Here is a 16,294-nt window from a genome sequence, read left to right as displayed (position 1 = left end):
AGTGCCGTTGTGCAGGGAGGCCAAAAGGGCAGAAAAGGGGGAGAGAGATGTGGGTGAGGGGTGTTCGAGAGGAGGCAATTCCTTACCTTACTGAAGCTCGGGGTTGGGAGGGACCAAGCTGGAAATGGCTTGGATCAATGTGGATCCTCGCTTAACAACCGGTGGAATTTGGTTAATGATGGCAATCGGAAATGCCGGGATTTCCATCGCTAAGCGATGCAGTCACATGATGTTGCACTTTACAACTGCTTAGCAATGGAAATTCTGGTCCCGATTACCGTCGTAACCCGAGGACTACCTGTAGTTGAATTTTTCTTCTAACATGGCACTTCATTCATGCCACCTTTAAAACAAGAAATTGGAAAAATCTTGAAAAAAATCAGAACAACAGTTTGCTCAACACATGCTTGCTTAGTATCTGTTGATCCATTTAGTTACCACCATCTACACTGACAAGCAGTCTACCTCCAAGATCTTGGAGAGACCTTTCTCAATCCGATATGAAGAAATTGGGAAGCGTCTACATAAAAACCACGTGCTATACATTGAACTACAACTTTGTTCATTCACCTGTAACTCTAAACTTATTGCTACTTTATCAAACATTACCAGTTTTAGGATTTTGTTGCTTAACATGATTTATGCATCAAACCAGATTTTATTAAGCTCCTGGAGCTCCCAAATCTAAGCTAAAAAAATCCTGATGACCAGTAGATGGCAGCAAGGAGATACAAGAATTTCTAGTCCTTTATTGCCATCTAGTGGTTCTCCAAACGTTTGCAACCCTGAAGGTGCTTCCTATTAATTCATTTGATACTAATTGCTAAGTAATTTACAGGATCAGTCCTTGCGGCCTTCTATGCAAAAATATATATTAAAACCATGAACGCAGCCAAGAAATTTGCCAACTATGTCAAACAAGTGAGATGTCACCAGGTACAGCATCTTTCAAATGTAGCATACCTGCCAATTGTCATTGAGCTCCTTCACCTGCTGTTGCAGCTCTCTGAAGGATTTCATTGCCTCAGACTCCCGCACCTTCATAGCCTTCAGTTCTTCCTGCAGACGGGCCACATTGTTTTCATCTGGAAGCAAGCTGTTTTTCTAGAAGGAGATGATTTAAGCATTAGTGCTATATATGTCTTTAAGTATGCCACAGCATAGATAGAGGAACCTTTGGCCTGCTAGGCTTCCCTATGCAGCTCTTTGGACCTCAAGCAAGTCTGCTCCTGCCTCCCAGCAATGTCGGCTACTTTGGGCCCAAACACTTTCCAGTAGCCTAGAATGGCTGAAGATGGTTCTAGGCATTCTGCACCTGCAAGGTCAGATCTGCACCCAGAGGTGGCCCTCGACTGCCTTCTCCACCACAGAACCTTGAGATGAATTTAGCCAATAATTTACCAGGAAAAAAAGACTGTTGATCTTTCCTTAAGATGTTGACATAATTAAACCATATTTATACATGCCTTCAAAATTGTCATTTGCTACAGGTAAATATTGTTACCACAAAGAATACATTTTAAAAGGGGATACTCCTAATAGAACAGTGAGAAAGAAAACGTAGTCCTAGGACTTTCACACTTGTTGAAATTAATACATTTAAGCTTTTGATACAATCTTCATCAATATTCATGATGCAGAAAAGTCTCTATTGGAGCATCTATATTGTGTCTTAGACTTCAGCCAATTCAAATACTGCTATCTGGGATCGTGCCTTGGTTACTTTCTAACACGTGTGTGTTTCTTGCTTCTGGGTCAGTCTTTTAAAGACAAGTTACCTTTTCCATCTCCAGGACTTTATCCTGCATCTCTTTAAGAGCACTCAGAGTCTCAGACTCCCTCAAGCGGGATTGCTCCAGTTCTGTTTCCAGATGGCTCACAAACTCCTCAGAGAAGCGGGGATTTCCCTACACAGTAAAGAAATGTTAGTAAATCAATGCAAGTTACTACAGCCATGAATAAATAAATGCAGTCTCCAATGTTCCTATAATTTTTATTGCAATCAACTAGCTCTAATTTCTACAACTAGAAGTCAGAATCATATACGTTGGAATGCAGGCAACTTATGAATTCTCTGAATGGCTTGTTGTTTTAAGGGGGCTGTGAGTATGAGGAGCAAAGGAGAGAGATGTTTAAGGCTTTTCCTGAAGGCCATTCTTCTGAACAAAATAGCTCCCTGCCCTTTTTTAAATTGCTCTATCTTTAGAGGAAAACTGCAGTTCAGGGAGGGTGACTTTGAATGCAAACTAAATTATGGTCCATAGAAAAAGAAGATAAGCATTATTCTGCTCTATAAAAGCCATAGCCTCCTAGTGGATTACAGTTTTGTCGTTCCTTTTTTTTTTCTTTCCATTTCAGGAGACTATGCACAGAACTCTCAAATCTGGCCTTCAATCATGGGTTATAAGTATTAGGAATAGTCATGTCCAGGAATAATTCTTTTCCTAGATGGGACTTCCTCAATCTGATGCCCTCCAGATGTGTTATACAGTAAGTCACATTAGCAGCCAAGATTTCTAATGGGCATAAAGGCTGAAGTTACAAGTTTATTTTGTAGTTCAACACATTCAGATGCTTCAGGATGGGAAAAGCTGGTCAAGACTAAAGTATGATAAATATTGAAGCAAGGATCTGAGTATGTACAATCTTCCCTAAACCTAAGAGTGGGATAAGAGCAAAAGAAGGCCCTGCACTACATGGCTGATCTCAAGAAAAACATTAACTACCAAAATCAGCCCAGTAAAATATACAGCTTTGTATAGCTTATTCTAAGAAGTTGCCATGGGAATGGGAATGGGAATGGCTGGACTTACCACTTCCAGGGTTCCCCCATAAAACAGTCACATGGGTTTTAAAATCCCATGGTTTAAGTTGGGCAGCTTGCATGTAATCTCTCCCCTCCCTCCCCCCTCCCAATCACACAGCCCCTTTCACTCTTGTATCTTCCACTCCCATAGTTACTTGTTGGTCCTGAAGTTGCTGAATGGTGCTTCGCGCCTTCTGCAAGTTCTCTGTGGCTGAGCAGCACTGCTGCTTCACAACTGCTAACTCCCGCTTGATAATGTAGTTCTCCTCAGCCTCCTGTGCACGGGTAACTTGACCCTGAAGAAGAGAAGACTCAAAGTTATGTTTTCTTTTAAGAAAAGGACATTCATGTGGGATTTCTTTATGAGCAGCAAAACAAAGGAACTATTTATTTCATTATAGTAAGCCGAATGCGGTTGGATTTAGAATAAAATCTTTGCAACCATCCTTGTTAACATTCAGCATTCTAAAGTGTTGCTCTAGTATAACACAAGAAGATACATATTTCTACTGCTCACATGCCTTAAAAATAGTTTTTACTTGAAGCTTGACTCAGGACTGTCAAACCTAGTACTGAGTTATGCACAAAATTGAACTACATGATAAAGCAGATAAGGGTGATTATTCCTTACAGTATAGGTGTTCAAAGGGTTTCAAATTCAAAATATTTGAGTTCAAAACACCTGCTATGAGCTTGAAGAAAGTTGTCCCAAAGCTGTTCTGACCATTTTGAAAGTGGTCCAAACTCAAAATGATCAATACTATTAATTTGAAAGTATCTTCATAGTAAGCCTTCACTATTAGTGCAAACCAATGCCTTAAGAAAGGAGGCTAACTTTTCAATCCCCTCAAGAAGCTTCACTTTGAATGGGAAAAGACTATATACAGGGCATTTGGACTGCTCTCCTGCCTCTTCTATGGTAACTACAAGTCCATATAGTCCATCTTTTGCTTGATTTCTGCACCATTCCCAGTTTTTCCAAATTTGCAAAGTCCCAATAAGTACAATTCCCAGGATTACAAGCTCAATGGGAATTTAGTATGCTACAGACCTAAATTTCAAGATTCTACCACATGGGCTTTCAAAGTTTTTCAGGTCATAAAACCTGTTAGTTAAAAAAAAAAATTCTCAGAGCCCCTTGATCAAGAGGCAAAGCTCTAGTGATAGAAAATTGGCAATAAAGCAAAACATGTGTTTGTAATAATTAGTTTAATCATACATGAAAGTCATTTGATATTTTTTCCTTGCTCTCTCACAGAATTCCCATCAACTTTTTCGTGGGACCCTAGGCATCATGGAACCCAGTTTGAAAAACCTTGCTCTAGCAGCTTTGAAGAAATGTAGCTAGTTTGCATGAAACAAAACAAGGACAAATAATCAAGATCTGAAGGGTCTCCCACCACTACATTTGAACTATTTAGTGGCCTCTATCAGTTTAAAACAGTAATTCATATAGATACTGTAATATTCTTGAAATATAGTCATGTTTTCTAACAGTATAAAGCATGGGAAACCTGTTGCCCTTTTGTTGTTGTGTTCAAATTCCCATCTGCTGCAGCAAGCATAGCTAATTGTGAGAGATATCAGGGGCTACCATTCAGGAATATGTGGAGAAACACAGATTCCTCACCTCTGCACTAAATATGAAAATATTATTCAAGGTATTTTTCTTTACAAAGAGCCCTTTAAATAGAACTTCTCAGCCACGTTGAGCAGATGCCTGGATTGCCAAAGTAATTTGCAGAAAGTCAAATGGATTCAGTAGTACAGCAGAAAACCAATCATGTTTGGACTGGTGATTCTAGTAATAGGGCAGCCTTCCCCAATCTAGGAGCTGGCAGAGTTCTGGGAGTTGTGACTGATGCATCTGGAGGGCATTCAGATTGAGCAAAGCTGTATTAGAGCAATACTCGGCTTTAAGACTAATAATCTGCTTCTAGTAACTCAGTCTTCATGTTCTGACTATGGAAAGATGATACTACAATGAGTTTATTAAACTGTAGAATGCTGGAGCTAATACCAATTTTGGAAAAAAGTGGATTCAATGGTTTAGGGAGGCAGAATTTTAGGGAACTATTCCAAGTTTTGGACAAAGAACAGAATCCTAGAAGAATTATGATAGCATGTCCAGATCTACGTATTTCTGAAGGAAAAAAAATCAGTGCAATAGATTTACAGAGACGTTAACACTTCCTAGGCTTTATTTATAGTTGGAAGTGATGGCAACAAGTCCTCTAATCTCTGCCTTTCAAAGAAATGGAATCCAATGGAAAAAAGAGCTATATTTTCTTCACACATCACAAACATTTCAGAGAAACATGGCAAAACTGTTAAGGGGTTTGCTAAGTGCAATGTCTAAAGAAGTAGTTAAACTGTGCCACTTGATGGATTGGTGCATAAAAGGAGGTATTTTTGAAGAAATGACTGTAGCAAATGAATGAAAGTTCTGGGTCCCCTAGAAGCACACTTATTCCTTATTCAAACACATTGAGTATTAAGTTTTCATATGTAGATCTTTATATTTGTTCGTATGTTACCCTTTCCTGATGAGCTCAAAACAAAAATGTTAGGCTTATAGCCATACTAATGAGAATATTTCAGCCTAACTTAATTTACCCAAGGCATCCAGTGACTTGGCAATATAACTTGCAATGATCATAGTTCACTCCTACGCCAGATTTTAAAAGAAAGGTCTAAAGTAGATCCTCCATCAGATTTAGTAAAGCAACCAATTGTGATTTGCTAGCAGCACCATTAAACCATTTTGACATTGGAAGACATTGTGTACAGGCTTTTACCAAATACTTCTCTAGATCTAAAAAAGTGACCTGCCACACTGTGTTCAAGAGAAACACAAAACTTTAGGGTGGACCTTCAAGATAAGCCTGCAGATTTGTAAATACTTTGACTGTCCTACAATGTCTACTAAATATGTTGGTATTTGTCTGCTGACTCCTTCACCTGGTTCTTTAATCCCTTATTTGCTATTAGTTTAACAGCCAAGGAAAAACAATGGGAGGTTGGGAAAAGAGCTATAACCTGGTGTGGAATTTAAGACTCAAATGATTATCCTGGGTGGAATATGTTCCTGAATTCCCTGGCATATTTTTGTTATCAAAACTTGACTGGAATAATGCATTGTTTGGATATTTTTAAAGTTTATAGCCCCATTTCCACCCCTATTTTTAAGATGTACCAACAAATATGTTCTTCATACATAGCAGAAAGGGCAAAATTGCTTATGTCTTGATTGGTGATTATTTCTCTCTACACTACTGTCATCTGGGACACATAGCCTGTATAAAAAGCTCCAGGAGGCTTAATTCAGGCTTGGTCCTGGGCAAATGCCCTAACTACAGCAAACTTCAATATGGGGATGGAAGAGTGCATTCTCTCATCACATTAAAATCAACAATTTACTGTGCATTAACTCACAGCAGTTGCCACGTGCAGTGATTCCTCCTCCTTTTTCAGAACTAGCCTTCAACCAAAAAGCTCCACTCCAGAATCAAACATTCCAGAAGATTTCCATTGCAAAAAAAAAAAAGAACGGATATATTCTTGTAAGTTTGTGTAGGTATTTGCATGAATTGTTAGCAAGACCTATTTTCCTACCCCCGTATCCTTCCATGATCCATATCACTTATTCAAAATCAAAGATGGCGTGGTTGTGGTTCCTCAAAAGAACTGCCTGGCTGAGAATCAATTCTATTATAAGTTAAGAAGGTCCTTATTCTAACTGATATTTAGGTGGAAGGAAACCAGGAGTGATCTTCCCTCCAGATGATACCTCTTAACACTTTTAATATTATAACTGAAGATTGAATGAGATATCAAGAAATGAAAACAATTTTTGTTACTCTAGACATTAAGCATAGAAACAATGTTAAAAGAGAATTAGGAATTTAAAATTATCGTTCCTCCAAAGAACACTCAGTGTAAAGTAACAAAAAATGTAGTCTGATGATGTCTCATTCTCTTTCTTACAATTGTACCATTTCCCATCTGAGGAATGGGGAAAAGGGTTAATTCACCATACCTGAAGTAATAAACACTGTTATTTAAAAAGGACATCTGCCCCACACCCTGGCAGAACTATCCTGTACACTGGATAAAATTACTGAACTGAATCACCTTCTCTTTGGCAGTGAATTGCTAGATTCACTTTTAATCTATAATGTTTTGATCTCAAACTGCACAAATTTAACAACAGATCCTTGAGATCATTCTCAATCCCTATAAAGTTGCATGCAAAATTTATCTTGGTCAAGTTGAATCATGGCAGTCTGCAACTGCCTGTGGTTCTGTAACATCTTGTCACATATACACCTAAACACAGGAGTTGTTGTTTGTAGCTAGTAGAATATTTTTTTTCATAGGGAGTACTGCTAGGGTAGCAGAGGGAAGAGAAAGGTGGAGCCTTCAAAACAAAAGGAACTTTGGAAAGGAGATAGGGGTGTAAGTTCTGCCAGAAACAAAATGGACCTAGACAGCATTGGCCCCTGAAGGTGTGCTGTTGACTCAAAGACAGGCTGGGCTGTCTTTCAGAAGTGGAGCAGAGTGTGACCTGAAGAACAGGAGGAGTCTTAGTGGGACAATTCTACCAATGGTCTCTGTGCAGGAAACTGAGGAGGGGGGAGAGTCACACCCTACCAGGAGTGAGAGTGCAACTGTCAACCTGAGGGAGTGACACCTAGCACAATTATCCCTTACCTATCTCTAAGTAGGAACAGGAATACAGAAATAGCAATACACATAACAAGGTGAAGTTTGCCTGGAGCAGGAAACTTCCATTAACTAAGAAAGAAGGCCTTAGCTTAGAAATATGTCATAACCGTTTATTAGTTCAGCTTCTATTGATTTTACTGTGCTTTATGGCTCTACAAGCATTTCTCCATGGCTAATCAGTAAAGCTGGCAGGAAAGTGAGGAGAACGGAAAGCTGCCTCAAACTGAAACTAGAAGCTTGTTTCTGCTTGCTGAATTAAAAGGAAAAAGTGTCTGATGTGCTGTGTCTGGGGTCAAATCCTGAGAACCCACAAAAGGCAGTGGCATGCATCTTTCAGTGAATCCTCAAGTAAGCAAAATCTGATTCAAGTTTTATATATTGAGTTAACACCGTAACTTTTCACAAATTTGAAGGAATACTTAATGTGCAGCTGTTTACAGAATTAAAGAAACAATAAATATAGCAGGTGCAGAAGTTCGGACACCCTTTTAGTACTTTGTTACAGCCTGTTCGGCAGAAATAACAGCTTCCAAAAGTTTCCTGTATCTGGTTAAGAGTTTTTCTAGTCTTGATTTCAAAAAATTTCCCCCACTCTTCCACCTCTGAATATTCTTTAGTCTCCTTGCATCCATTGCAAGTTTGAGATCTCCTTGCAGATTTTCAGTAATATTCAATTCTGGGATAATTGACATTCCCAGCCCTTTATTTTTCTTTCCTTTAAGTATTTCATCACTGATTTGGAGGTATGTTTCAGACTGTATATTTCTGTGAGACAACAATCTTCTTTCAGCATCAGTTTCTTCACTGACTGTGGGACACTAGGTTCTAGGTCAGGGTTTCTCAGCCAGGGTTCTGCGAGAGGTCACTAGCAGATCTCCCTGGGAGATCACGATTTATTTAAAGAATTATTTCAAATTTGGGCAACTTCACATTAAAGAGGTTAGTTTCATTCTCTATTTTTAGTTTAAGAACACTGTTATTGCATATATACAGGCCTACACATGAAACAAATATAATTTTTTAACTTCTGGCTGTATTTGAGCCTGAATGTGCAGGGGATCCCCAAGGCCTGAAAAATATTTCAAGGGTTCCTCCAGGGTCAAAAGATTGAGGAAGGCTGTTCTAGATAATGTTGGTATTTAGATAATGTTGAATCCTTTCTTCGTACCACCTGCACAATATTTCCTGTGCCGCTGTCTGCCACAAAACCCTGTTGCTTAATAGTTGCTAAGGTTTTTTTTTTCCTCAAATGCTTCACCCTTTTATGCAGTTTGTGTGGTTGTGGCCAGACAGTTCAATATTGATTTCATTAGTCCAAAGCACTTTGTTCCAAAATGTTTCAGGCTTATCAAGATTTTATTTTGCATACTTTAGTATTTTGGGGTTAGGTCAGAGAAAAGATTTCATTCTGGCATCTTTCCCATATAGATCACTGTTGTACAAATAACATATATTGTAGACCTGTGGACAACTACTTCAGTGTCAGTTAAACTTTTCAGCAGGTCATTTGAAGTAATCTGTGGGTTCTGTTTTGCATATTGTACTAGTTTTTGGACAATTCTAATGGACATTTTTCTTCTAGATCTTTCTTCAACAGTTCCATGAAACTTCCAATTCTTACAACTGAAATTCCAAGCTGGAAGAGTTGAGAGATTTTTAAAATAGTTTTCCCCTGCTTTGTAAGAATGGATTATTTTCATTTTCAAAAGCTCAGAAAACTGCTCAGAGGAGCCCAAGGGTTGTTGAAGAACACAGAACAACTATCACAATCTGAGAGGTCAGAAGGGTTAGAGTTTTGTTCAATTTGTTAAATGTAAAGCTAACAAATCCACCATCTTTTGGGGCTTTATTAACAATGTAAATGTATTTTTTTTAAAGTAAGTAGTACTGAATGAACTGAAAGGGTGTCTAAAATTCTACACTGCAAATATTCACCATTCTTCACCATTCTTTTTGTTTTGAATCTGTAAACAAGTATACATAAATACTGTGCATGGAAATTTGCAGAAAAATGTCATGTGTAACTTTCTTCCATGTAGAAGTTATAACAACTTCTGTTCACTGATTTGATCAGAGTGCCTACATTTTGCCTGCAACTGTAACCTCACCAACTATAAGCCAGCTGGAATCTCCCCTATCTCAATAGTAATTAAGATTATCATCGAAGTCTAAACACGAGGGTAAGTGCTCCCAAACTCTATACCCTTTACCTCCTAGTTAATGAGCCTTCTTTTGCTCACAACCTTATTTTTACCATGGCTGAGTTTATGCAATGAATTAAGGCATGAATTATTTAATCCTGAGGTATTACATAAGCCATAGTTAACTGGATTCATACAACACACCAAGCTAAACAAAAGAGCATTGCAAATAAACAAATAAAGCACTCAGTCCAGTAAAAGCTCTCCCTACTTTGATGGCATCTTTATATTCCCCTTTGCTACCCACAATTTTACAGAACGGCCTCTAGCTTTGAAAAAGGTGCTTGCTATGACACCATATTTCACCCTATAGAGAAAGATTTTGATTTAGTAAACCTCACAGAATGAGAGATGGGAGGGATATCCCTTCTTCAAAATATGGTCTGCTTAGCATCCTCTATGGAAATGGAAATGGCAAGGCCTGAACATAGTGGCATGGCAATTTATTCTTCCTCTGAATACTTTTTTTTAAAGGTTCATTTCACAAGGGAACACTGTGGTGCTTTTTAGACACTTATACTAGTCCTTAATTATTTTTAACCAGGACTGCATCAGAAGAGGAACTAAGTAGATAAAACGATCTTCTTGCAGTCAGGTAATTGCTATAAGAAGCCTGTCAATGGCTATTTTTTTCCTACTACTCAATTTTCCAGACTTTTAACACTTAAGCTACTCAGTACATTCCTTTAAGAGTTGTCAGAGAACATAGGAAAAGGTGAACAAAAAAGTAATTAATCATGTTTAGTGAAAAACAATAATTACTCTAATGAAAGACCTATTTAAAATGCAGCAATTTACTTATCACATGCCTAAACATGGTTAAGGAACCTTGCTTAGAGCAGACTTGACAAAAGGCTACTTAATACTAATGCTTTGTTAGTAGTTTCAGCCATATTTGTAGATTCTGATAAGGTACTCTTTGAAAATCCTGTTTATATCCTTCGATTGCTAAAGTGTCTAATTCCTAAGGTACCTGCAGATTCAAGGTTTTAAATATGTGTTAAGTTTGCTCCATATTTGAAGAACGTGCATATCACTAAATAACTGGAAAAGCATCTGCTTGCTGTGTGCATCAATGTGCATTGGAAAGTTACATTAACATGTAACAGAGGATCTAAATCATTGGAGCTATGCAATGCATTGATGTATTTGTATTCAGTCTGCAAAAGGCACTATGGAACACACAGGAGTGTGAATGTAGCATCTGTCTGCATAACAACTTCGCATGCAAATCCATCCTTCGGATAACGGGAGGGGAAGTGGTATTTCCATATGGCTTTTTCAAACGACAAGTGCTCCATTCAAAGTCTTTCATGGCATGACCTAAACATTGTGTTCATTTGTTTGGTTGTGCCACTTAAACCACCAGCTGCCAGACCAGGGTTTCTCAACCAGGGTTCTTTGGAAACCTAGGGTTCTGAGAGGTCACTAGGGGTTTCCTGGGAAATCACAATTTATTTAAAAAATTATTTCAAATTTGGGCAACTTCACATTAAAGAGGTAAGTTTCATTCTTTATTTTTAGTTTAAGAACACTGTTAATGCATAGATAAAGGCCTACACATGGAACAAATATAATAATTTTGTAACTTCTGGCCTATATTTGAGCCTGAATGTGCAGGGGTTCCCCAAGGCCTGAAAAATACTTCAAGGGTTCCTCCAGGGTCAGAAGGTTGAGAAAGGCTGTGCCAGACCATGACTGCAATATTACTTTTTGTCAGGATAAATGTTTCCTATATTCCAGACAAATTCTAAGCTTCACACTTCTTCATTTTAATGAAAAGTAGGGAACTCCCAACAGAGAAGGTATTCATGCACTGCTTCCCTGCTTACAGAATTTGAAGCGACATAGAACACAAATTATGTTGTTTGAAAGCCAAGCTAAAAGCCAAGATATTGTTATTGTTCAGCATGATTTATCCTACAATTCTAAACCCAGAAGCATGCAATCACTGTACACAAAGACCACATGCTGTTCCCAATGGCAAATTCTTTTTCCTCATCCTAATGTCATCCCAGATGATGGCACAATCTCCAGGCAGTTGAGATTGGTGGGGAAGGACAATGATAGAAACTCCCTGCCCTCCCTACTCCTTATTGTTGCAGATGTCTGTTTCCTGAATGTCTCTTTTCCCATAGGAATCAAGTCTTGAGAATCTTGAGGTAGAAAACTTTATGGGCTTTAAGATAATTGGTGGCTGCAAGCACTGGAAAGTCCCCAGAAAGTCACAGGCCCCATGACAAATTGCCAAGGCCACTCCCACAATTTCTTTTCACCATAAGAAGCTACTTCAAGCATAAACATCAGTAAAATCCTAGATGAACAGAAATTGCTATACAATCTTACTTTTTGCAATCTTCTACAAAGGGACTCATTTCCCCATAAAATTTAGACATAGGTATCTAGCTAAGAATAATGTTAGTAGTTCTGAACCCTTTTCCACCTACTGTACTTTCTAATGTTCTAAAAGAAAATCCATCCTTAAAATATACAGCAGAAATTGCAGATTATTCAGCCCTACTCGGACACTTTGACACCTTCAAACAATTCCCATGATGTACCTACAGTTTTAATAAAGCCTTTTTTTCTTGCATATCTCTGCAGAATTAAAAGATGGGCATTTATACTTACGATATACAATGAACTTCCTAATGGTAGAACTGATGTAAAAACATGGAAGTTCCAGTATAAGAAATTAGACTTTAGATACAAATCTAAGAATACAAAATGTTTCATCCTCGATAGTGATTTTCACAGGGAGGAAATGCCCCAGTGGCATTCTTCTTCCTTTTCCCTAACCCCTAATTATAATCCAGAAAGCAGGAAAATTACGGAGATTTTATCTGTCTATAACATTTAATACTAAATCTTTCACCAAGTGTGTAACTAGGTTTGCCATAATAAAATATTTAACCTGCTCTGAACCAGAAACACTTGGCTGGTGTAAGCAGTATAATTAATTAGCCTTTTGCTAAAACAGTGATGTGTAAGTCACAATTTCGAAGTCCCGTATAAAAAAATCTGTATAATAATGTAGAAGATTGAACAACCGAAACAGAATTGTTAGTCTGAACTTTATTGAATGCCAGTGATCAATAACATCAAATACTGTAGACACTAGTTTTCAAGTGAAATGAAATGGAAAACTAAAAGGAGAGTTGGAAATTTTTAAAAAAAATTTGTTTTACTGTACCTGGATCAATCTATCTGCCAAGGCAGCACTCTCCTACAGACCCAGAAGAGGGAGATCCAGACAAGGAAGGAAAGATGAAGAAAAGAAAATACAACAGCAGGGTCACACGAGCACAGAAGAAAAAGATAAAGAGCCCAAAAGACCCCAAGAGAAGGAACTTCCAGAATAGTCTTAAATTTGCAGCATGTCATTTCCATCATGCAGGCTATAAGGATGTGCCTGTGTGTAAGGAATGACGGATAACAGATCTCTCAGAAGCAGCTTCACCTATACATTTTGCCCCAACATTGCAAGAACTATCACAATTCATAACTGGCCTGCCCATTTCACCAATGGACAAAGATGTCTGTGAATTTCAGGCGTCACGCTTCCTTTGTCCAGAGATTTAGGAAAGTAAGAACGACTCTTTGGAGTTGTTACACCTTTGTTGGGCAATTAACTAAGATAGTTAACCAGTTAACTATCAGTGTACTTATGCCACAATAAAATACATCCAAGGATTTTTTGTATTTTCCATGAAAGTGTTTAATATTTAAGCACAAAGACAAGGTCAGTGTAAGTATATGGCACAAGATGGCTGAAAAACAATGTCATATCAACCACAAAATAAATAAATAACTTTGTATCCAAAATATATGAATTTACCATTTTGATCAAAGTTTTTCAGTTTGGCAGAGAAACTATATCTAACACCTTTACAGATTAGTTTTCCATCTTACGGAATCCTGGCAGCAGGTCACCTCTTTATGATTTCCAGTAGTGGTAGGGTGAGAAATACTGCCTTGGGTGCTTACACTAAGAATGATACCAGAAATACATGCGCAGGGCAGTCCCTGAGAGGATGCACAAAGACTAATGGCTGGCATTCTGTGTATGGTCTACAGTCAACTGAGACAGACAGCTGTGTAAGGCCTCATTTTTGGTGGCCAAGCTAGTCTGGAAGCGGAGGAAGTGGATTCTCATGCGGCTGGGTACACTTCTCACCTTCTCCAGGGTTTCAATTCGCTGTTTCAGAAGGCGATTCTCAGTACGGAGCCTCTGCAAGCAAGATTAGAATCAGCATGTGCTCTGCTGTACAAGCATGAGCTTTTTTCAAGTGAAAACCAGTATACCAAAATGTTATGCCAAAATCTTGGCTGCTGAACTAAATATCATCATAGCTAGGAGAGGAAAAAATCACACCACTTCCAGACTGATAGATCTAAAGTTCAAAAAAGGGAATTCTTAAAGTTCACACATATACCCCAACAGAAATAAGTTGAACTTCTAAGAATACATGCCCACTATAGGTAACAAAATCACTAACCCAGATGTCCAGACAAAGCTAGGACACGATGATATGAAGAGGAAATAATGTGGCCTGAGTATTATCTACGAAGGATTATTTTTCAGGTAACATTATTTTGAGCATTACAAGTTACACCAATTCTTCTTTCTGATTACAGTATTGTAAGTACCAGACAAGAGGGGGCTTACCTTGATTTCAATCTGTTCTTCCATCTCCCGGTTTTTGATTGCAGTATACTCTTTCTCCAGTCTAGAAAATAGAGAATAGGGTTCATTCTGCTTCTCCTTACAGAATATTCAAACTCAAGGCTCATTCTGCACCAAACTTAATGTGATGGCAGATAAATTATGGTAATGGTGGAAGAATGCCCACTTTCCTATAACCTCCATTTTAACTTTTATTTTGAAAGTCAGCACAAAAACTGCAGATTGAGCATATTTTTCGTAACACATTTTTGCATTCAGTTTTTGTTCAGAGAAGTACATCAAGATACAAAGGATAGCTGTGTTCTCTTTTACATACTGATCTGGAACATAAACATTATGAACTGGTCCACCTCATGAGTTTTACCTAAATCCTGTATTCTTTAGCATTTAAGCTATATATGAGGATGGAAAATTGAAAACGTACCTTTTCATTTTCTTAGGGTTGTATTTGACTTGATAGGCCTTTAAGATCAACTTATCAGGACAGCTGTCAAACTGATGAGGAATCACCTTCTGAAAATACTGCAGTAGACAATTCTCAAGTGAAAATGCATCCAAGTTACGTGGTCTTATCATCAAATGTAATTTCTAACATTTTTATTGTACTATTCTTTTCCAGATGATTAAATTGAACAAGACAGGGGTGGTCAGTCTCTGGAATACTTCTTGTGAAAAGATTCTTCCAAATATGGGCCATTTACATTAAACTTAAATTGAATTCAAATTCAAGTCTAACACTATGGTAGGACAGCTTCTAGAATAGAATAGGTACAGAAGCATTACTGACCACATTTATTATAGCTCATTAAAATATTCTAAGTCTGGATGCTTACATGAGCACACATGCACAAAGAACAAGACATTTCAGAACAGAGTGCTTTTTACTAGTGTACAGTCTTAAATCATTCCTATAGGATAACTCCCAACTTCAAGGAGAACTTCTAGCATACTGCTAGTACCTGGATGGAACACATCTATGCTATATACATGGCCTATGGAGCCAGAGTCTGACAGAATGCAGTGTTTTCAATTGTACAGGTCAGAAGTTATTTAGATGATGATAATCTCAGGTATTAATGCAATGAGAATCAAAAACCTTTCACATTTTCTCTTGCCTAAATCTCTCTTAGCGCAATGTGGAAATGTTCAATACTCCAATTTCATAAATTAGGAAAAATGACTCAGATCCCAGTTCTTCATCCTCTAACTCTATGCTGTAATGAGTTGTTGTTGTTTATTCGTTTAGTCGCTTCCGACTCTTCGTGACTTCATGGACCAGCCCACGCCAGAGCTTCCTGTCGGTCGTCAACACCCCCAGCTCCCCCAGGGACGAGTCCGTCACCTCTAGAATATCATCCATCCATCTTGCCCTTGGTCGGCCCCTCTTCCTTTTGCCTTCCACTCTCCCTAGCATCAGCATCTTCTCCAGGGTGTCCTGTCTTCTCATTATGTGGCCAAAGTATTTCAGTTTTGCCTTTAATATCATTCCCTCAAGTGAGCAGTCTGGCTTTATTTCCTGGAGGATGGACTGGTTGGATCTTCTTGCAGTCCAAGGCACTCTCAGAATTTTCCTCCAACACCACAGTTCAAAAGCATCGATCTTCCTTCGCTCAGCCTTCCTTATGGTCCAGCTCTCGCAGCCATATGTTACTACAGGGAACACCATTGCTTTAACTATGCGGGCCTTTGTTGTCAGTGTGATGTCTCTGCTCTTAACTATTTTATCGAGATTTGTCATTGCTCTTCTCCCAAGGATTAAGCGTCTTCTGATTTCCTGACTGCAGTCAGCATCTGCAGTAATCTTTGCACCTAGGAATACAAAGTCTTTCACTGCTTCTACATTTTCTCCCTCTATTTGCCAGTTATCAATCA

At 38.3% G+C, this 16,294-nt stretch overlaps 1 protein-coding gene across 3 annotated transcripts in view; it reads right to left on the bottom strand.

Moving 5' to 3' along the window:
- The window catches only part of EVI5L (ecotropic viral integration site 5 like), a 55,501-nt gene that overhangs the window by 8,613 nt on the left and 30,594 nt on the right, over positions 1 to 16,294 (bottom strand). The window contains exons 9-15 of one of the 3 annotated variants that reach the window (XM_063292504.1): positions 14,847 to 14,944; positions 14,405 to 14,465; positions 13,913 to 13,966; positions 12,929 to 12,961; positions 2,962 to 3,102; positions 1,779 to 1,907; positions 964 to 1,104 (exon numbers count right to left, since the gene is read on the bottom strand). In XM_063292504.1, coding sequence (XP_063148574.1) covers positions 964 to 1,104; positions 1,779 to 1,907; positions 2,962 to 3,102; positions 12,929 to 12,961; positions 13,913 to 13,966; positions 14,405 to 14,465; positions 14,847 to 14,944 — 657 coding nt within the window. The remainder of the gene's footprint in view (positions 1 to 963; positions 1,105 to 1,778; positions 1,908 to 2,961; positions 3,103 to 12,928; positions 12,962 to 13,912; positions 13,967 to 14,404; positions 14,466 to 14,846; positions 14,945 to 16,294) is intronic. The other 2 variants (XM_063292505.1, XM_063292506.1) reach the window with 2 other exon arrangements.

Source organism: Candoia aspera, chromosome 2, assembly GCF_035149785.1.
Source record: "Candoia aspera isolate rCanAsp1 chromosome 2, rCanAsp1.hap2, whole genome shotgun sequence".
NCBI classification, from domain to species: Eukaryota; Metazoa; Chordata; class Lepidosauria; order Squamata; family Boidae; genus Candoia; species Candoia aspera.
The sequence above is the reverse complement of the archived record's forward strand: the minus strand, read 5'-3'. Positions and strand labels throughout refer to the sequence as shown.